We start from the raw sequence: 21,330 nt of genomic DNA, 5'->3' as shown, positions 1-21,330 counted from the left end.
TGACACGCACTAACTTTACAAAAAAAAAAAAAAAAAAAAAAACTTTTTCAAAAAGTCATGAATTTCTGGCTTTTCCAAAAAGCCAATAAACATTTTGAGAAACAATCCCAAACACACCCAAAAATGGAATCATACAAGTGCAAGGCACATGAAAAGTCATTTTGATTTATAGTTTTTTCCAAAAGAAGTTTTAAAATGTATTTGGATAACGTTTGAGGGAGACAAAAACCAAAAAAACAAAAGTCACAAAAAGTCATAAATTTATGGCTTTTAAAATGACATTTTTTTCTTTTAGGCAAAAAGTCAATCTAAAATAACTTTTGAAATTGTCAAACACCTTTTTATAGACTTTTAGTTTTTTAAAAAAGTCACAAGTCCAAAAATCATTTTGAAAAACAATTTCAAACACCTGAAAGGGTTAAAACGGCAGCAACATAGCACACGTTTGGATACAGGGACCAAGTTTGCAAGAAACCAACCTTGTGGCTTGAAGTGTTAAGATGACCAAACATGTAATTTACCTCGAAATTTCTTTCTATCGAGCGGTATCGAACCCTAATCCCAAGTAGCTCTTCTGCTGGCTAACACGGTTACACCTACACGGCTACACCCATACTCAATAGTCGACAAGAGCAGTTTGGGCTTCCCCTCAGATGCACAAATGTTGGACCCAAATCGGTGATCAGTTCAAAAACACCTTCCCACTTCCACCGCACCATTCAAACCACTGCGAAAGAGAACAACAGCTGAGGAGAGATGCAGGAGAAAACCAAGTGTCTGGCTTTGATCGGTGCCGGTGCTCTTTTGGGCTCCATTACTGCCACCGTAGCCGTTCTCAAGCTTCTTCCCACCAGGTATTTCGACCATGTTACTTCGACACCACCTGAGCAATAATATCTTCAATGGTCACCCCTTTCCCTCTTATAATCAGCAAAAGATAAGCGTAGTAAAGTACTAAAATTTCACACCAAAACAGCCGAGAAACTTTGGTTTGATTGCTATTATTATATTTTTTTTGCAGAGAAGCTACGGTTAAACGCAGTAATGATGCCAATTCAAATGGTAATTTCATCTTCTTCTGCGTATTTGATTATGTCTCTATCAGCTAACAACCAATTGCCCTTGTGCTCTTTCCACTTGCTGTTGACATTCCTACAATTGTTTCATAGGTAAATCAGTTTTATCTGCTCCAGCTGAAGGCAATGCTTCTCTAAAAGAGGAAACGTATAAGATGGACCCTGTAGGCCTTTTGAAAGACGAAATAGTTTCTGAACAGCTCACCAGGTACTTTTACCCATGCTATCTTCAACATCTTTCTTCAATCCCATCAATACGTGTATCAATAAACCCTAAACCCTAATTATTTTCATTAGGAATATCCAGTTCTTTGGTTTTGATGCCCAACAAAAAGTGACAACATCTTATGTTGTAGTCATTGGCCTTGGAGGTGTAGGGAGTCATGCTGCATCAATGCTCTTAAGATCAGGAGTTGGAAGACTCCTCCTTGTTGACTTTGACCAGGTATCTTATATCCTTTATCATATTCATATGTTCATAACTTTATATATTCATTCACCAATCATCACTTGGCTTTACTTTATCATATTACAAGGTTTCACTTTCATCTTTGAATCGACATGCGGTTGCTACAAGAAAAGATGTTGGCACCCCAAAAGCTTTATGCCTTACGAAACACTTCTCATCCATTTATCCAGAATGCCACATAGACGCAAAGGTCCTCTTATATGATGCTTCCTCAGAAGAAGAAATTCTCTCTGGTGACCCTGATTTTGTTTTGGATTGTATTGATAACATTGATACAAAGGTACATCAAGTCTTTTTGTTACAAAAGTCACAAACTTACACATATATGAATATATATGATATACATATGCATCATAACATACACATATATCAATTGAGATCCCTGCTTCTGTAGTTGAATCCATTAAAGATTTTTTCTCAACATGTATGACAGGTGGCACTTCTTGCTGCATGTGTACGTAGAGGTTTAAAAGTTTTGTCTGCTACAGGAGCCGGAGCAAGAGCGGACCCCACAAGAATCCGTGTGGCTGATTTAAGAGAATCCACCAATGATCCACTTTCTAGATCAGTAATGTTTCTATTTTGTACAATTCTATATAATAAAATTGCTTGTGAATAAAAAACTTAATTTGGTATTATATCTGTTTTGTAGGTTAGACAACGTTTAAGGAGAGATCATGGGATTGAAGGTGGGATTCCTGTAGTTTTCTCTTTGGAAAAACCAAAAGCAAAGTTGCTTCCTTTTAAAGGACCTAATGGAGATGAAGAGCATCCTTCAGATTATCAAGTGAGGATATTTAGTTATTTAATAAAAATAGTAAATACTAAGTTTCTTTTTGTATGAATTTGACATTTAAATCTGGAAACATTTACATGAGATTAGGTGGTTCCTGGATTCAGGGTTCGAATAATTCCTGTTTTGGGAACAATTCCTGCAATTTTTGGACAAATAATGGCATCATATGTTGTGACAAAACTAGCAGAATTTCAAGTCCAGATGGAGCCCATTGTGAACTTTGACATGGATCATTACAGAGTGCTACATCAGCGCCTTATTGAGCATGAGGAGTTGATTTATGGCACATCTATTCAAGTTCAGGTATTACGTTTTTACCCCTTATACTAATACTTTTTTACAAAACCAGTCCTCCGCATCAAAAAACATTTTGTTACAATGTATTGAAGGTGGATGTTGAAGAAGTGATGTATGTTGTTAAAGAATTATGGCATGGAAGAAGTGCAAGAGATGAAACTAGAAAAGAAGTTGGGCGTGGAATGTGGCGTTCTGTCAAGGAATTGATGCTTGTGAGGTATGCTGAAGGGTATTTTGGACATTTTACACTTACTTATTAACTTACCTGTTTGCTCATATTGAGTTAAGATGTGTGAGTTCATTTTTCATTGTGGCAGATGGGACAAGTCAAAGCCAGCATCTGCATCAAATCTAATCCTTCTAAAATTTACAGAGGTTTTTGTTTAACGCTATTTTAACTTAATATAGTAATTATTTGTGAATATTTTTAAAAGAAAACTAATATGTAATTACTATTGTTTAAAAGTGGGAATTGAGCTAATTTATGTTTTTGTGTACTAAAAAATTAGGCGGATGAACATGAATCAACAACACTTGAAGATATAAAGGAGAATGAGCCAGAATTTTTCACAAGGGTAACATCCAGATTGAAACGAGCTGAATTAGACTATTATGAACAAATTATGTAGCAATAAATGACATTTATTTTTGTAATTTTGGTAGATGCCATTGTTGTATGGTTTATAGAAGTTGGTTTCTGCTTATAGTTTGTTGACCAATGGTGTTGGAAGGAATATGATAATGAATTTTTGAATGTAGTTTACATTAGGGATGGATTTAAGGTTCTATATATTTTAACATAATCAACAAACAGGGACATAAAGTAATATGGTAACTGGTAATCTATATATGTGTTTATATTGACTTAATGCACAAAGAACAGCTTAATAAGCAAACTAGGGAAAGGGAATTTCCACTGTTAAGTTTTAATTATTAAAAAAAATTCTCCTTTCAATTATTTTTTTTATAGGGAAGTTTACATAAAAAAGCCACTATATATTTGTCATTTTTAATTTTTTATGTATTCAGTTTTGCTAAAGTGAAATCTTGACACTATATATTCCAATATTATTTGACAAAATTTTCTATCAGTTTAACCTGTAACATGTCATAGCAAGTTAACGTGGTATGTACAAAAATTGTCATTTTAAAGTGATTTTTATGTCATTGATGAAACTAAAATATAATTATTAAATCACGTAGAACAGCTAAAATATAGTGATTTTTGTGTATTTTGTCCTTACTATTGCTCGTAGTATGCAAATATTTTTCTCAAATATTAATTTGGATAGTAGGTGAAAGCTATTAACCAGGGATTTTGTGCCCAACTTATACACGTTTTACAAAAGAATGTATATGTATTTGTAGTTGTTTAGGACTGATTTATTGACCATTTTTTAGAATGGAATTATTACAACTGGTTGACCATCGATTTGTAGTAGTATAGAACATTTAAAATACAACAAATCATTTTAAATGGATGGAATTCAAATTATGTTGTTATTTTGTGTAAGATTGTACACTATCTAAATAGTTAGAGACATATTTATACAATAATGTTTTTCAATTCTTTTTTTCAATTTATGTAACTATGTAGTTCTTTTTGTTTGATTATAAAATCAAAATATACAACATTGTAACAGGGAAACAATTACCTTGTGGTGTGACACCAACTAAGTGTTTGTTTATTCAACTATGTTTTTTTTTCTTTTTTTTTTTTGCCAATTTACAACAATATTTAACTTTTTACCAAATTATGCATTAATATTTTTATTTTTATTTTAAAATTTATGCAACTAACACAAATTATGTATTCGTGTTTCACCGGATTAAAAAGATATACTTGCATAATATTACATCTTTTTACCCACCGATGAAATCTTGTTGATATTTTGGTATAAAAACTAAATTCAGAAGAATTCGGAACGTTAATAACACCCATCTAATTCTTATCTAAAGCTAGAAATTGACTTTATGGTGTTATATGGCATCTCTATTTTAAAGATTTGAACAAATAAGATCAGGAAAACACTCTATAGGCAAGGTTCTAAATAACGTAAGGCGTGACTTGGCGGTAATGTCAAGCCTCAAGTTTTTCCGAGCCTTGGCGAACCACGTCGTTTGTAAGACGTCACTTACGGCGGCAAATTTGTATATAATTAATATTTTTATATGTATTTTCAGCTATTATTCTATTTTATACACATATATAAGTTAAGACGGCGTTTTGGTAAAGCTCGGCGGCATGCACAAGCCTTGGAGCCATGGCGCACCATGGCGGAACCGTGGCGAGCTTTTTAGAACCTTGTCTATAGGTGAAACATGGACGAAGTATGTAATTCTAGTATGACAATTGTATAGTATAGCAATTGTATAAACAATTCTAGTATAGCAATTGTATAAACACAGACAAATATATCAAAATATCTCTTTGATTGATTTGGAAATATAACTCAAAACCAAACTTGTTTACACTGTGTTTGTGTTGTACTGCATATTTCATAACTCGATATATGCTATATATATATATATATATATATATATATATATATATATATATATATATGCTAGAGTAAGCTTTATAATATAAAATAGAAAAAGATACCCAACATCTTGATGGTATTCCTTTTGCTTTTCCTGGAAATATGGTGAGTGGAAGACAAGGAGGGAATTAAGGAATTGAGATTCCAACAATCACCCCCGAATCTCTAAGTCCTTCTAGAGATTCCCGATCACCGCCAATCTTTAAGTCCTTCTAAAGATGTCTTCAATCCCGATCAAGTCTCGCATTGTCTTGAACTTGGTTCGAGCCAATGGTTTTGTGAGAATGTCTGCCTTTTGTTCTTCACCTGGAATGTACTTCACCTCCACTTGTTCCTTTTCAACACACTTACGAATGAAGTGAAACCTCGTGTGAATGTGTTTGCTTCTTCCGTGAAAAACAGGATTCTTCGTGAGTTCGATAGCTGACTTGTTATCAACTCTTAGGACCACCTTCTCTTGTGCTTTGTTCATGATTTCGCCTAGCAAATCTTGAAGCCATATTGCTTGACATGCAGCCGCAGTTGCAGCCATGAACTCCGCCTCGCAAGATGATAAAGCAACAGTATCTTGCTTTTGAGAACACCATGTTATTGGAGACAACCCATAGTAGAAAATATGTCCAGTTGTGCTTCTTCCGTCATCTGGATCAACATTATGACTACTATCACTGTAACCAATTATTCGATTTTGTCCCATCCTCTCGTACTTGATTCCGTATCCCGTTGTTCCTCGTAAATACCTTAGGATGTGTTTGATTGCAACACCATGTGATTCTCTTGGATCTTGCATGTATCGACTAACAACTCCAACCGCATATGCCATATCGGGTCTTGTCTGCAAGAGATATCTAAGGCATCCTACCAACTTTCGGTATTGTGTCGGGTCGATTTCGGGTTCATCTTCGGCCTTCGACATTTTGGTTCCTGGATCCATGGGAATGTGGGTAGGATTGCAATCATGTAAACCGGCTTCCTTCAGAATGCGTTGTGCATACGCTTCTTGGTTTATTGTAATCCCCGATTCATCCTGTTTGACTTCAATGCCCAGGTAGTAAGTTAATCTTCCAAGATCAGACATCTCGAAGTTCTTGGACATTTCAAATTTGAACCTTTTGATCATGCTCAAATTTGTACCTGTGACAAACAAATCATCAACATAGATTGCTAAAATTAGCAAGTTGGATCCTTCGTTCTTCCGGTACACCGATGGTTCTTTCATGCACTTGTGAAATTTCATTCCTTTCAAAATCCCATCAAGTTTTGTATTCCATGCTCTCGGTGCTTGTCTAAGACCATATAGTGCTTTTGAAAGACGGTACACCTTGTGCTCGTCGCCTTTCCTTATGTAGCCTTCCGGTTGATACACATAGACGGTTTCTCTCAACTCTCCATGTAAGAAAGCCGTCTTGACATCCAAGTGGTGAAGCTCCCATCCATTGGTAGCGGCTAAGGCAATGAGAAACCGTATGGTTTCGATGCGAGCTACCGGAGCAAATACTTCTTGAAAGTCAATACCAGGTTGTTGTACGTACCCTTTAGCAACCAACCTCGCCTTGTGTTTGTTTATGGTGCCATCTGCATTTTTCTTCAGCTTGAACATCTATTTGAGTCCAATGGGCTTCACCCCCATAGGTTTGTTTACGAGAGACCAAGTATTGTTCTTGTTGATCGAATTGATTTTTGTATTCATGGCTTTGACCCACTCTGGTTCTTTCTTCGCCTCTTCAACCGATACCGACTCGTCATTGGTTGCTAGGAGAAGTTCTTCAATTTCATCAACATAAAGTACATAATCTCGTAATCGAATTGGAAGCACCTTTTGTCTTGTGGGGCTTTGGTTTTGAACATTGTTCACGTTGTTGTTGATCGGACTTGGTTGCTCATTTTCTTGTACCTCCATTCCGTCTTCAATCTCGTGATCCGATTCGTTTGGTTCGTTGTTTACATCGTTTCCTTGGTTGTTGTTTGCCTCATCTTCCGGTAAATCCCATGGTACTATGAATGATCCTGGTTCTTCATTGTCAGGTGTAGCTTCGTTAACCCAATTACATCCTTTGGTTTCATTAAAAATAACGTCTCGACTTACGATTATTTTTTGTGTAACCGGGTTAAATAACCGATAGGCTTTTGTACCCGGTTCAGAACCAAGATGAACCAATGGTCTTGATCTTGCATCCAATTTTTTCACGTTTACCGGTTCAACTTTTGCATACGCTAAACACCCAAAGATGCGTACGTTCTCCAAATTAGGTTTTCTTTTATACAACTTCTCGTACGGAGTTGTATCACCAAGTACTCTTGTGTAAACACGGTTGATCAGGTTTGTGGAATGTTTTACCGCTTCTCCCCATAGATAGTTTGGAACATGCATCGCCTTCATGATACTTCGTGTCATGTCCATAAGTGTTCTGTTTCTTCGTTCCACAATACCGTTTTGTTGTGGTGAATATGGGGCAGTAAGATGGCGTTTGATTCCATTCATATCACAAAAGGAATTAAACTCGAGCGAAGTAAACTCACCTCCTCGATCACTTCGAAACACCTTTAAAGACTTTCCGAGCTCATTCTCCGCCAAAGCTTTAAATTTTTTGAAGTGTAAAAACGCCTCATTTTTCTCTTTTAAGAGAAAAATCCACATATACCGTGAAAAATCGTCAATTAGTGTGAAAATGTACCGATTTTGACCCTTCGTTGACGGTGTTATCGGACCGCATAAATCACCGTGAACTAGCTCCAATGGCCGTGTTGCTTTGTACGTCGTCATTAATGGAAATGACTTTCTTGTTTGCTTGCCCACCAAACAAGATTCACACAATTGATTTTCACTGTCAAATTGGGTTACCCTTTGACTAGACCTTTCTTGGACATCTTTTTCATTGACTCGAAATTGATGTGTCCAAGTCTTGCATGCCAGCGCCACGTGTCTTCACTCAGTCTTGTATGAAGGCAAATAGGTACTCCAATGGGCAACTGTATTTTATAAAGGCGGTTTGGAGTTCTTTGTACCTTCATTAACAAGCAGTTGTCGGCATCATGCATTGTCAAATAGTTGTCTTTCATCCGAATATCGCACCCGGCTTCGGTTGCTTGTCCGAGACTGAAAATATTATTTTTCAAATCCGGAATGAAATAAATCTCCGTTATCAATCGTTGTTGTCCCGATTTTCCTTGGAAAACAATTGAGCCTTTCCCTTTTATTTCGACACACGAATTATCACCGAATTTGACCTTTCCGGTTATTCCTTCGTCGAGTTCGGAGAAAAATAAATGATTTCCCGTCATGTGATTACTCGCCCCGTTGTCCAAATACCACACATCGTTTTCTTGTGAGTTGTATCGAGACAGTATCACTTTCTCTTCGTTTAAAAACACGGTCTCGTGTAAAAATACTGTTTCACCGGCATCGTCGTGTTCAGTAAAATTACTTTCTTGGAATTTTTGGGTTCTGTCCGGACATTTGGATGCGTAATGGCCCGACTTATCACATCTGTAGCATATAATCTTCGACAGATATTTTTTCGGGTTTCGGTTTGAGTCCGAATTAGAATTGGGCCGGTTATTGGGCTTATTATTGTTTTGGGCCGAATTGGGTCTATTTCCTTTTGGGCCTGACCCACTGGATCCTACTGACCCGGATCCACCACCCGACCCGCTTGACCCATTTCGATTAAAGCCTCCCGACTCGGTGCCATTAGAACCCTTCCCCCGTTTTCCCCAATTCGTCTTCCCCGACGATCCAGAACCTCCACCGCCATCATTTCTCCATCCACCACCACCACTCGTTCTAGCCATCAACACCCTTTGTTGCCCGTCTCCGCCTTCATCTGCTTTGATTCTTTCTTCATACGCTTTCAGACGCCCTACGACGTCATCGAAGGATACTGTCTTCAAGTCAAGCACTTGCTCGAGGGAGGCAACGATTTGAATGAACCGATGAGGTACCACCGTCAAGAGTTTCTTCACGAGTTTCGTTTCTCCGATGGGTTCTCCCAGTGACGCTGAATTCGAGGCGATTCCAGCGAGCTTTCCAGCGAAAGCGTCTATCGTCTCTGTCTCCTGCATCTTCAGTCGGTCTAGATCGGCGGTGAGAGTTTGAAGTCGAGCCTCTTTTACTCTGTCGGCTCCAACATGTCGAGCCCTAATCGACTCCCAGAGGACCTTCGCTTCATCGACGTCCCCTATCTGCATTATCAAGCTCTCAGGGATTGCTTGATACAGCAATCCCATGGCAAGGTAATTCTTTTCATCATTCTTCTCTTCTCCTGGATCGATTATGGTCCAGGCTTTATGAATTCGAAGTACAACTTTCATACGTAGGGACCATACGGTGTAATTTGTGGAATTCAACATCGGGCAAGCCACTGTGGTTGATCCTATCTCTTTGAGTTTCACCGGAGCCGGACCAGCATCACCACCATCTCCTTCTTTGTCTGACATCTTTACTGGTGTCCTTCTTGATCACCAGGTAATTCAAAGCTTTCACAGCTCCCCTTGACTGATTTCGAAAGCTCTGATACCAATTCTAGTATGACAATTGTATAGTATAGCAATTGTATAAACAATTCTAGTATAGCAATTGTATAAACACAGACAAATATATCAAAATATCTCTTTGATTGATTTGGAAATATAACTCAAAACCAAACTTGTTTACACTGTGTTTGTGTTGTACTGCATATTTCATAACTCGATATATGCTATATATATATGCTAGAGTAAGCTTTATAATATAAAATAGAAAAAGATACCCAACATCTTGATGGTATTCCTTTTGCTTTTCCTAGAAATATGGTGAGTGGAAGACAAGGAGGGAATTAAGGAATTGAAATTCCAACAGTAATTAGGAATAATTTAGGGAACTTTTGTTAACATATGGAGCAATAAAGGGTCTGCAATGTTTATACTAACAACCACCTAGAAGCTTCCACAAGTATAAGCGGCAATCAGACGAGGGTTTTAGCACAAACCAGAAAGAAAGAAAAGAGGAAGAGTGAGCTACCAGGTGTGAAAAGGGCAATCATCGTTCGCTTGTTCTTCACGTTGAGTTTGAGCTTCTGAAAATGGCGGATGAAGATTATGAGATGGACGGAGCGTACGTTTATGAAGCCTTCTCTCCTTTTCAAATTCCATATAAGTTTCTTCGTGTTTATGTTTTTGCGTTGGGTGTGTTTTTATGGCTGCATGTAGTTTCTTTTGTGTAATTCATGTCTTTACTTTAAGATCTTCGAAATAACTTCACTTTTGCTTACGATTATAGTGAATTTGCTGTTATTATATTATTTTTTGTTGATTAATTTGTTATCGGTGTGTAACTCATTACATTCTCAATTCATGGTGGATAGGGTTTGGATTCACCTAGTAGTTAATAATTAATTTTGCTCCAATTGATTGAATTTTTTAAACACTGCAAATTTCCTACAAGATGCATGTGATAATGGTGTTGAGGCATCGAATCTGTGTATAGAGCTTTAACACAAACACCATGCCAAATCTGAGATGAGTTTGGAACTCAAATCACTCTTCATTGTACTAAAAAAACTGAAATCCCATTGGTGTTTCCTTGTATTGAAGTAGTTTAAGATGTAATAATGATATAAAATTGGGCAATAGCAGTATAGCACATATTATCAGCAGATGATGTCCAGTTATTAAACGATCATAACAAAAGGGAGAACCAATTTATGAATTGTTGTTCAATGAAGTATCTATCGATTAATATCCCATTTGACACATGAAGTTCTTGTTTTTTTTGTAGATATGATGATGAGCCATTGGAACCTGAGCCTGAAGTAAGAAAAACTGTTATAGTCTTACTTAGTGTCCTACATTGATACCCATGAAATAAGTTGAAAATTTTGATGGATAAATTGCAGGAAGGAGCAGAAGAAGAAGATGCTGAAGGAGAGAATAAAGATGATGAATTACCAGATCCTCTTTTAGCTGACAATGAAGAAAAAGAAGATCAAGAACAAGTTGATCGACCTCGCAAAACATCAAAATATATGACTAAGTATGAAAGAGCAAGAATCTTGGGAACACGTGCTCTTCAAATCAGGTTTCCCATTCTTTTCACCTTCTTCTTTTCTTCCTTTTTATAGTTTGTTGATTTGCAGAGTTATTATGTAAAGCATTGATTTTGTTTGAACAGCATGAATGCTCCTGTAATGGTTGAATTGGAGGGTGAGACTGACCCCCTTGAGGTGTGCATTTCTCAACAACTGTTGATGAATTTTCTTTTTTCTTTTGTGTAGAAATCTTGTTTTGTGTGATTAATTGATACTTATGTTTTTGTATGTGTGTTAGATTGCAATGAAGGAGCTTCGTGAGAAAAAGATACCTTTCACCATTCGTCGACACCTGCCAGATGGAAGGTAATGCTTTGTGTGTGTGTGTGTGTGTTTTCTCATTTGAAACAGAAGGATTAATGAGTTTGATTGTGATAATTTTGTTGTAGTTATGAAGAGTGGGGAGTGGATGAGTTGATTGTGGAAGACTCTTGGAAGAGACAAGTTGGTGGTGACTAAAATTCCTTTATGCTGTTGTCAATTTAGTCAGAAATCTAGCAAGTATTTGTCTATATATGTTTTTGTGGTTGTGAAGATGTTGGAGAAGTAAACTTTTGTTGTTTGTCATATGGACTTGGATTAATGGTAGTAATCTATGAATCTTGGTGATGTAACAGACTGTTTTGTCTGTCTTGTACTGTGTTTGGTTTGCATTGGACTGTAACTAAAACTAATGTGAACAGGACAAAATTGAAAAATTGTCCCATTCAAAAATATGAGGACAAATCACAATATTTTGTACTATCCAATTCTTGTGTATCAAGTATCCAAAAAAATGTTCAAAAGATGTGCTGCAATTGTTTAATATAAAATCTCAGAGGTTTTTTATGAGCAAAAGTTAAAAGCTTTAATACAATGTAAAATTCAACGGAGTAAATGTTTGTCTAAAGCATAATCAAGTTCGAGTGATGTTGTAGCCCTTGTATCTTGGGGTGAGCAAAAACCACACCGCAATTAAAATTAACCGAAAAAACCGCATAAATCGCAACCGATTAACCGAAACCGTAATAAAAACTGATGGTAAGTATTTTGTTTTTCAAAAACCACAAATTTGCGGTGCGGTGCGGTTATTAGTTTTCAAAAACCGTAAAAAAATGCATCGCACCGCATATATTATATATAATTTTTTATTATTAATTATTAATATATTAAATATTAAAAATAAGACAAGTTTTATGGATGAAAGAAAGATAAAATTCTAAAAGACAAAAGTGTTTGTTTTTCCTATGTTTAACTTTAAAAAAATGGTGAAATTTGACAATTTTAAGATATTTATTGTTAATTACTAGTGATTTAACGTTTTTTGGATATTAATTGTTTGTAATTTAAGCTAATTGTCTTATACCTTATGGTTTTTTATTATTACAAATAATATTTTTAAACTCTTAAAACTGTTTGAACTCCAAAGTGCGGTTAAAAACCACATAAAATAATCGCACCAAATCCATGCGGTTAATAACCAAAACACAAAAAAACAAAACCGCACCGCAAAAATAACCGCCTAACCGCACAGCAAAAATAACCGCACCAAGCGGTTTTAAAAATGGATTAACCGCATTTGCGGTTAGTGGTGAGGTTTTGACCAATAACCGCACCGAACCGTACCGTGCTCACCCCGTTGTATCTGGTTTTAGTTTTCAAATGAGTTACGCAAAGATAGTTAAAGTAAGTTTAATTATTGGTTTTATCGGTTAATCAAATGTCGTTTTTAGTGGAATGTTGATTTCGTAATATGCATAATGCTAAGGTTGTCTACACAACTAGATTCAAGAATGATCTTTGAATGTCAAAAAAGGTATGAAGAAGTTGATAGAACGTGTTTGACTAAGCATGGCAATTTCAAAGAATGATGACGAATAAATGATGTTTGTGAACGAATGAACATTATATTATGTTATCTAGATCTAGATATTTATTTTTGTTTCCGAGTATTTGTCTATATATAAATTTATTTGTTTGTATAATAAATTTGTGTTTTTTATATGGAATGCACATCCATGTTTTCTATATATTCTTTTGTGTACGCTTAAAGATCTCTTTCTCTTTTTATATTATATCTTTTTGGTAATTTTGGTAATTGCTGTCCTAACCAACAATTTTTCAATATTGTGACATCGAGAATAGAACAAATGATTATGTATATGTACGTATTTGTATAAAAATATGGAAAATTAGTATATTTGTTAATTGGGGCGAAGTTTGCTAAAAAGGAAAAGGATGAAGGGCCAAAGTGAAAGATTTGGAAGAAGCTAGAAGACCATATTTTAGGACCATCTCGTTTGGAGACGAAGTTTGCTAAGCGTGGAATTGTTGTCGAAACCGGGGGAATTTCTATTTGAAACTCTCATGCATTTTTCCTTTCATCACATTAATTTAAAACTCCTATGACTTTTCAATTTCTTTCTAATAATAATTATAAATTGGTTAATAAAGTTAAATAAATATCAAACCTAAAGTGTAATCATATATAAACTAAATTTCAATATAAAAATAATATATTTACTTCTACTTATAAAGTTATATTTTTAATTTTACTTCGAGTTTTTAACCGAGGTGTGGTGTTTTAAAAAAATAATTACCAAGTAAGGGTAGTTTAAAACTTAATTACAAAGTAATTGTAGTTTTTATTTAAAAATAAAAACAAAAACACTATTTCCCAAATTTGCTTCTTCATGTAATAATTCTTCACACGTCTGCCATTATCGTTTCTCACACGTTCTTCGGTCCTCCTACACTGCTATTTCCGGTATCCCCTAACAACGGCGGAACCTCCATTAGTGTCTCTTCCATTTGCCAGAATTCCTACAATTCTAGGTTCTGAGTAAGCTTGTTTTATTTAATTTAAGACAAAACTGCAAAATTGGTCCTTGTGGTTTCATAAAAATTTTGGATAGGGTCCAAAACGTTTCCGACTTGCATGGAAAGTCCAAAATCAAAAACTTTCTTTGATTTTAGTCCAAAAAAACTTGAAATGACGGTTATGCCCTTTCATTTTCTTTTTGTATTTTTTATAATTAATTTAATACCATTTTAACTTAAAAAAAGGAAAGAAAAGGATTTATCCCCACCCACCTCCACCGTTCTCTCTCTCTCTCTCTCTCTCTCTATCTCTCTCTCCACAATAAACACACACTCTCACACATACACACTTTTGATTTAGTTTCCAAGTCAAACCGATGGCGAAATCAGCAGACACTTACGAAATCAACATTAATTTTATTGTGTGTATTTGTTTATGTGTTGAAGACGGAGGAGATTATCTCAGAAAGTTAGTGCACCTTGATTTTAGATTCAACACACATGTTTACAGATTTAGATATTGTTTCTGGTGGTGAGGCTCATAAACATTTGCTGGTTCAACCCCAAAACACACATCGTTATCGAACGATCTAATGAGGAAGACTCATATCGTTGATGCAGGTTCATCACCACCCCCTCCCATCTTCTTCTTCCTCACCTTTACCTGCAACTGAAACCTCTCACATATACATCCCGAAAATCAAATCTCTCACAAACGAAACCCGCTAATAAAGGTGTTGGTTCTAGGAGTCACGACATCTGATGACATCACTCAGCCACCACTTCATATTCTCTAACATTGGTTTAAATATTCTTCTGGGTTTTCAGTTTACATCATCTCATCTTCTGGGTTTTTGATTTCCACAAAGAGGGGTAAGATCAACAAGAAAAAAACACCTTTAATTGCAAGAATGGAGATCAAATAAGGGAAGCCACAAGTTTTAGCTTCCTAAGTCGTCGATGGAGGCAAGGTCGGTGACGAACGCTTGGTCTCGCTAGAGACATCGTACCACGTTTCTCTGATGAGACACAACATAGAGATGAGGTAGGTGGGTTTAATCAATTCAATCAGGGGGGTTTAATAACAGGGGAAGAAGAAGATGGTCGGGAAATGGGCAAGTTGATATTAATGCTTCACTGATTCTTATTCCATTTTTGACATGGATTTGCTCTTCTGATCTGGATTTTTTTTTCATTTAATTGCATTTGAAAATGAAAAGTGAGGAAGAAAATGAGAGAGAGAGAGAGAGAAAGAGAGAGAGAGAGAGATAGATAGAGAGAGAGAGAAAAGGATATATATATATATATATATATATATATATATATATATATATATATATATATATTAATTATAAAATAGTTAAAATTAATATTAAAAATGAAAAAAAAATCAAAAGGGTAAAAAAGTCTTTTCAGGTTTTGTAATGACTAAAATGGACTAAAATCAAAGGAAGTTTTTGATTTTGGACCTTCAATGCAAGTCAGAAACGTTTTGGACCCTATCCAAAGTTTTTATAAACCACAAGGACCAATTTTGCAGTTTTGTCTTAATTTAATTTTATATATTATTTATTTATTTATTTTGTTGAATTTGCATATTTAATCTTTGATATTTGTTTTATATGTTAATTTGGTTGTTTATGTTGGTGAGTCACCATAATAGGTTTCTTTTAGTGTTGGTGCATAATTTCAATTTCATAATTTTTTAGTCGGCAATCGAGTACGAATGTGATTTCTCCTTGTATGTCTTTTTTTTGTTAGGTTGTGCAATCAATATAATGTGTTTTATATTAAGGTATTATGTCATTTGAAACTATAATTTTTTGTTTATTTATAAATGTTTATCGACATTGTACTACAAAAAAGAGTATTACCGACGGCCAAATCCGTCAGTAGTCTGTCGATAATACTTTTTACCGACGTAATTGTAACAGACTAAAATTCGTCGTCATATTCTTGTCGCTAATTGTTTGTAACAGATGTCGACCGCTACAATAATTTTTTAGCGGCGGAGTTTTCCGTCGGTGATTAGTAACGAATCACCGACAAAATATTTTTTGCAACGGATTATCGACAGAATTTCGGAATAACTCACTAACAGATTATCGATAGATTTATTGTGACTGATTAGCTACGGATTTTGGCATTATAAAAAAAATACAAATTCATGAAAAAATAAAAAATAATTACATATTCAACACAAAAAAATCTTAAAACATTCATCAAATTTATATTTTAAAACCAACAAAAATAAAAGTAAAAAAGTTTCAATACTAGACGTACATTAAAACCAACAAAAATAAAAGTAAAAAAGTTACAACACTAGACGTACATTAAATCCATACTTGAGACACTTTACAAATACATAAGTGGATTCAAACTCACACATACTTGGGCTTTTGAGTTTTCTCTAATTCCTGTCATCAATTCAAGGAATTTTTCCAAATTCAGAGTTAAAACGAAACGAAAAAGGTCGTCCTCGCTCGATAAGATTGCGGAATGAAATGGACATTAAAGAAGGAAAAAAAACTATTTTTTGTGGGATTTATAAGAATCTTGGGAATAATTAGAAGATATGTCATTCTAAGCCTAGAAAACGGTCTTTTAATCTATAATGATGTTTGATCGAGAAGTTTTGGTACTTTATTTTGAATTTACTTGAGACATTTTACAGATACATAAGTGGATTCAAACTCACACACACTTGGACTTTTGAGTTTTCTCTAATTCCTGTCATCAATTCAAGAAATTTTTCCAAATTCAGTGTTAAAACGAAACGAAAAAGGTCGTCCTCGCTCGATAAAATTGCGGAATGAAATGGACATTAAAGAAGGAAAAAAAAAACTATTTTTTGTGGGATTTATAAGAATCTTGGGAATAATTAGAAGATATGTCATTCTAAGCCTAGAAAACGGTCTTTTAATCTATAATGATGTTTGATCGAGAAGTTTTGGTACTTTATTTTGAATTTACTCCTTTTGTGTTTACAAAGGTCAAGTTTTGTACTTTTTGCTTACACTTGATCGGTTTATATATATGTCAGAGAGGATGTTTGATAATTTAATATTTATATAAAGTTTATTTATTATATTTGTCATGGTTAATTTTGTAGTTTTTTTTTGTCATGATTCCGTAATTATTTCGCTGTGTAAACTTTATGTAAGATACACATGAAATACAATTTTTGGTAAACTAACAAAATCTATGAAGTTGAAATTTAAGAAAATAAGTTATTAGCGTTGCAATTGGATTTTTTTATTAATCATTTAAAACAAAGAATTTTAGCAAGAAAAAAAATGACGATGTATCAACACCAGTTATGGAGAAGTGGACTAGAGGTTTTCAATTGATTAACACGTGCCGTTTTGTTCCTATACAAATTTTCAAACGTAAAAAATTAAAAGTTATTTTAAGTTAACTAGAACATAAACTACTATGTTTTGGTAATTAGATTTAAAACTACAATACATTTGTAAATATTTTTTTAAAGTACTATCCTCATGTACAAAACTCAATTTCTTTAACACAAATTACCTATTTGACAAAGTTGCGATTTAATTTTTATCAGAAAATATATGATTTTTTTTAACACAAATTAAAACTAGATGTTTAGACGGAGAAAGTAACAAAATATAGTAATTTTTATGTTATTAGGCCCAAATATAATAAATTAATACCTTAGGAGGATATTTCTAACTAAAAAATGCACCAAGGAAAATATGTGTATTAAAGGAATACATCAATGAATAATAATAATAAATAAATAAACTATAATGGTGGTGGTGGTGGTTGTCGTCACCAGGTCCCCTGTCAGAGACAATGATACAGTCGTTGTCTTCTATTTCCTTTGAATGACAGGACCTCTCTATGCTCCCTAGTCCTACGTGTCATCGTCGAAGAAGCTTACAAAAACAAAATAGTTTTGTAGGGTTTTTTGTTGGTGTTAACAATTTGGAACTAATAAACTATGTTTAATGTCAATTTTGACAAATATGGTTTGATTTTATTTGGTCATTGATATTTTTTAAAACATTCTAGGTCACTATGTTTGTAAATAATATGTTAAATGAGATAATATGTTTTTTTACTTGTTTATCGGTAACCTTTAATGTTTATTTAATATTAACTAGTGGGTGGGCCCGTGGTGAACCACGAGTCATAGATGTGTTTTGTTTTATTCACAAATGATGACGTTGAGAAAAAAATGACACCCAAAACAGAAGCACAAATCGATAGACGGAAAAAAGACAAAATGGAGGTCAAAAATGGTTAAAGGGACTGAAAGTGATAAATATTAAAACACGTGTGGTCAATTTGTTATAAAATATAAGTAGTAAGACGAAAAAAAGGACAAAAAGAATGCCAAAATGGTAAAAATGACTTAAAGTGACAAATATTAATAGACATATAGCCAATCTCTAATTACAACATACCGGGGATTAAATTGTCAAACTTAAGAAAATATTGTGGCAAAATGTTGAAACATACAAGAGAATGGGACTTAAAGTGGCAAATATTAAAAGACATGAGCCAATCTTTAATTACAACATATCAGGGACTAAATTGTCAAATTATACAAAGTATTGTGGCAAAATCTTAAAATATATAAAATATGGACTAAATTTGTCAAATTATAAAAAGTATGGTGGCAAAATCTTAATACATATAAAATATACTATTACTAGTGACAATGTCTGTTAATATACTACAGTAATAGGCAAAAATATCGACCTCATGCTCCATATGGATTTATATATTTATTAAGTTTAAACAATATTAAAAAAATTAATAAATATGAATTCTTCTTCCAATACCTAACAAGAAAAACATAGACGAAGGTGTTGCTTGATAGTTTTTTACCGAGTCAATTCTGATTGAGCTTGATTGAGTCAACACATTCTCTTATCACATCCAACATTTTATAAGACCCAATAATAGACACATAAAACAACCCCGAATTAAAGTAGACATTTGGCATGAACTCATATGGGCGATAATGGCATTGGGTTTATTAATGTAGGCCTAAACAAAGGATGTTGCAGCCATTGAGAAGGTGGGTTCAATTTTTTTTATTCAATAATTTTTATCGCAAGTAAAGTATACATTTGATGTTTTCTCTTGAAAGTATATCTTTATCAAGTTCACTTGTTTGGTTTGATTTCAAGGTTCTTCGTCTTCAACTTCATCTGTTGGGTTTTGCAAGAACATCTACCTTCTCAGCGACGCTTCTTGGATGTGTAGCACAACCCCTTTTCTTCAAGTTCTTTCAAGAAACCATCAGATAAAAATGTCTTTTTATTTGAATATCCATTAAAGTAATCACCATTGAATGGGTCTCTCATAAGCATATAGTTTTTAAACAAAACCCTAAATGGTCTAATTAATGTTCATGGTGAAGATCTACCCAACACAAGCATACAAACATATGTTTTTATTATATTGTACGTCAACATAGTTTTAATTATTCTTCTCATCATAAAAAATTATGATGTCAATAAACAACACAAAATTACAACGTTGCAACATTATACAATCACACAAGAATAAAGAAATACCTATAGTCATACATGGATCTCATCACATGGTAGTCTATGAACTACTATACAGTTTTTAATTGAGTGATAGCAGTGTTGGTGCTGTGAGATAGATGATGATGGTGATAGTGGTGAGAGGTGGAAGATCAACTAATAATAATAATAATAATAATAAAAATAATAATAATAATAATTTTATGATTCATAAAAAAGTAAATCTTTAGAAAAGTTTATATTCTAGGCTAATTTACAATAAAATAATATTTTTTTAACAGAAATAAAAAAAACAGGCAAAAATTTGTATATTTGAGAATTTAGTTGGTAAAAGACCATCAACCGGTTGCAAGGTTTTTCGAAAACCAAAAAATATAAATTCAATCTCTTTTTTGAAGCTAAAACTCAAGATTTTTTCGAAAATGAAAATACTTTTAAATGGTTTTTTTTAACAAAATGAGTTTTTAGTGGGTTTTAGAAAAAGACAATGTTTTATCAAAAATAAAGTTATATGGATCAAACAAATAACATGCGGTAACATTATTTTTCTCAAAGAAAGTGATATTACAAAATAACAATACTCTTATGTCCGGTATGGATTATTTAGATCACACTATGAAAAGCAATAACATTATAGTACGAATACATAAATAGTATAATAAGAAACAAGGAAGTAATATTATTTGTTTAATCTGAGTTATCTTGATGGGACGGAAAACATGCAATAACAGTACATACAAAATATAATAACATTATAATAAGATAATACTTTCAATTGGATCTTGAAATATGGATTAGAGAAAATATACACGAGTAAGGCTGTGTTTGGCGCACCACAAGTAACTTTTTAGGAGGTTTTTTGAAATCTTCCAAATATACCCTTAATTAATTATAGATTCACATTCTTTTAAATACTCTTGTATGTCATTTTATATCTTTCAGCTAGCTTTCAACTAGTTTTTTATTTAACAGCTAGCAGCTAGCTTTTCAGCTAGTACGCCAAACATAGCCTAAGATTACATTAAAAATTTGATAAGATAATTTTTTTTTTCTTATCTAGATTATCACAGAGAAAATACAATAATATTGTATGAGAATATGATAATATTAAACTAAAATGCCATAAATATACAATAAGATAATAAAATAAATTTAAACATTAAAATTTAAAATAGTAAGTTTTATAATTTTTTTTTTTAATTTTGATCACTATTACGAGTAAGGCCTCATATTTTGGTTATAAAAAACCATTGTATCCGGATGATCTTCTACAATCCTAAATTTGCAAAAGTTTTAATAATTTCGCCTTTTTATGTTAAAAGCATAAATACAGGACCGTATCGATGACTCCAAAATATAAATACTTCTATAAAAAAAATTCTCTTTAAATAAATATATAATTAAACATGCAAAGCCACTTGTACAAGATGTGGGTAAATCTATTGATCAAAATGTCATGTGACATGTCACATAGGCATTGTAATTAGTTATATAGTTATATGCTTTTCCATTTCAATAATGACTTTCTTGATAGGTAAACCGAAAGTTTAAGAATTTGTAATTCATAAAGAAAAAAATATGTGTATAACCAAATTAGACCAAAATAAATAATTTGTTTGTCAAAAATAAGATTAACCCAATAAGGAAAATTAAGTAATTTAATCATTATAAATGATTTTTTTTAAAAAGATAATTTTTTTTCATTTTTTTTTGAAAATAACCATTTTTTTCTCAAGTGTCTCATTTCAAATTATTGT

General features: G+C 33.5%; 3 protein-coding genes across 3 annotated transcripts; 2 read left to right on the top strand and 1 right to left on the bottom strand.

Annotated features, from left to right (window-relative positions):
* The first annotated feature begins 529 nt into the window (after window positions 1-529).
* LOC145166620 (NAD(P)-binding Rossmann-fold superfamily protein) lies at window positions 530-3,392 on the top strand. The gene is made up of 11 exons (XM_079085636.1): window positions 530-854; window positions 1,022-1,062; window positions 1,170-1,284; window positions 1,374-1,521; window positions 1,613-1,825; window positions 1,979-2,113; window positions 2,198-2,332; window positions 2,429-2,644; window positions 2,731-2,855; window positions 2,956-3,013; window positions 3,148-3,392. The coding sequence occupies exons 1-11, from the start codon at window positions 757-759 to the stop codon at window positions 3,265-3,267; spliced, it is 1,404 nt and encodes a 467-aa protein (XP_078941762.1). The 5' UTR covers window positions 530-756; the 3' UTR covers window positions 3,268-3,392.
* A 4,627-nt stretch (window positions 3,393-8,019) lies between these two features.
* Window positions 8,020-9,618, bottom strand: LOC145164105 (uncharacterized). The gene has a single exon (XM_079082828.1). The coding sequence runs from the start codon at window positions 9,616-9,618 to the stop codon at window positions 8,020-8,022; it is 1,599 nt and encodes a 532-aa protein (XP_078938954.1).
* Window positions 9,619-10,022: 404 nt separating this feature from the next.
* Window positions 10,023-11,995, top strand: LOC145162638 (DNA-directed RNA polymerases II, IV and V subunit 6A-like). The gene is made up of 6 exons (XM_079081718.1): window positions 10,023-10,273; window positions 10,937-10,970; window positions 11,055-11,236; window positions 11,330-11,381; window positions 11,485-11,552; window positions 11,636-11,995. The coding sequence occupies exons 1-6, from the start codon at window positions 10,242-10,244 to the stop codon at window positions 11,703-11,705; spliced, it is 438 nt and encodes a 145-aa protein (XP_078937844.1). The 5' UTR covers window positions 10,023-10,241; the 3' UTR covers window positions 11,706-11,995.
* The last annotated feature ends 9,335 nt before the right edge of the window (window positions 11,996-21,330 follow it).

Source organism: Lactuca virosa, chromosome 3 (assembly GCF_052849685.1).
Source record: "Lactuca virosa cultivar CGN04683 chromosome 3, Lactuca_virosa_CGN04683_v6, whole genome shotgun sequence".
NCBI lineage: Eukaryota > Viridiplantae > Streptophyta > Magnoliopsida > Asterales > Asteraceae > Lactuca > Lactuca virosa.
The sequence above is the reverse complement of the archived record's forward strand: the minus strand, read 5'-3'. Positions and strand labels throughout refer to the sequence as shown.

Bases quoted from the DNA above. Each gene is read 5' to 3' on its own strand.
- LOC145162638 (XM_079081718.1), top strand. From the start codon at position 10,242: ATGGCGGATGAAGATTATGAGATGGACGGAGC. The intron at 11,237-11,329 runs GTTTCCCATTCT...TTGTTTGAACAG, and splicing joins ACACGTGCTCTTCAAATCAG to CATGAATGCTCCTGTAATGG. The intron at 11,382-11,484 runs GTGTGCATTTCT...TATGTGTGTTAG, and splicing joins GTGAGACTGACCCCCTTGAG to ATTGCAATGAAGGAGCTTCG.
- LOC145166620 (XM_079085636.1), top strand. From the start codon at position 757: ATGCAGGAGAAAACCAAGTGTCTGGCTTTGATCGGTGCCGGTGCTCTT. The intron at 1,063-1,169 runs GTAATTTCATCT...ATTGTTTCATAG, and splicing joins TAATGATGCCAATTCAAATG to GTAAATCAGTTTTATCTGCT. The intron at 1,285-1,373 runs GTACTTTTACCC...TATTTTCATTAG, and splicing joins GTTTCTGAACAGCTCACCAG to GAATATCCAGTTCTTTGGTT.
- LOC145164105 (XM_079082828.1), bottom strand. From the start codon at position 9,618: ATGTCAGACAAAGAAGGAGATGGTGGTGATGCTGGTCCGGCTCCGGTG.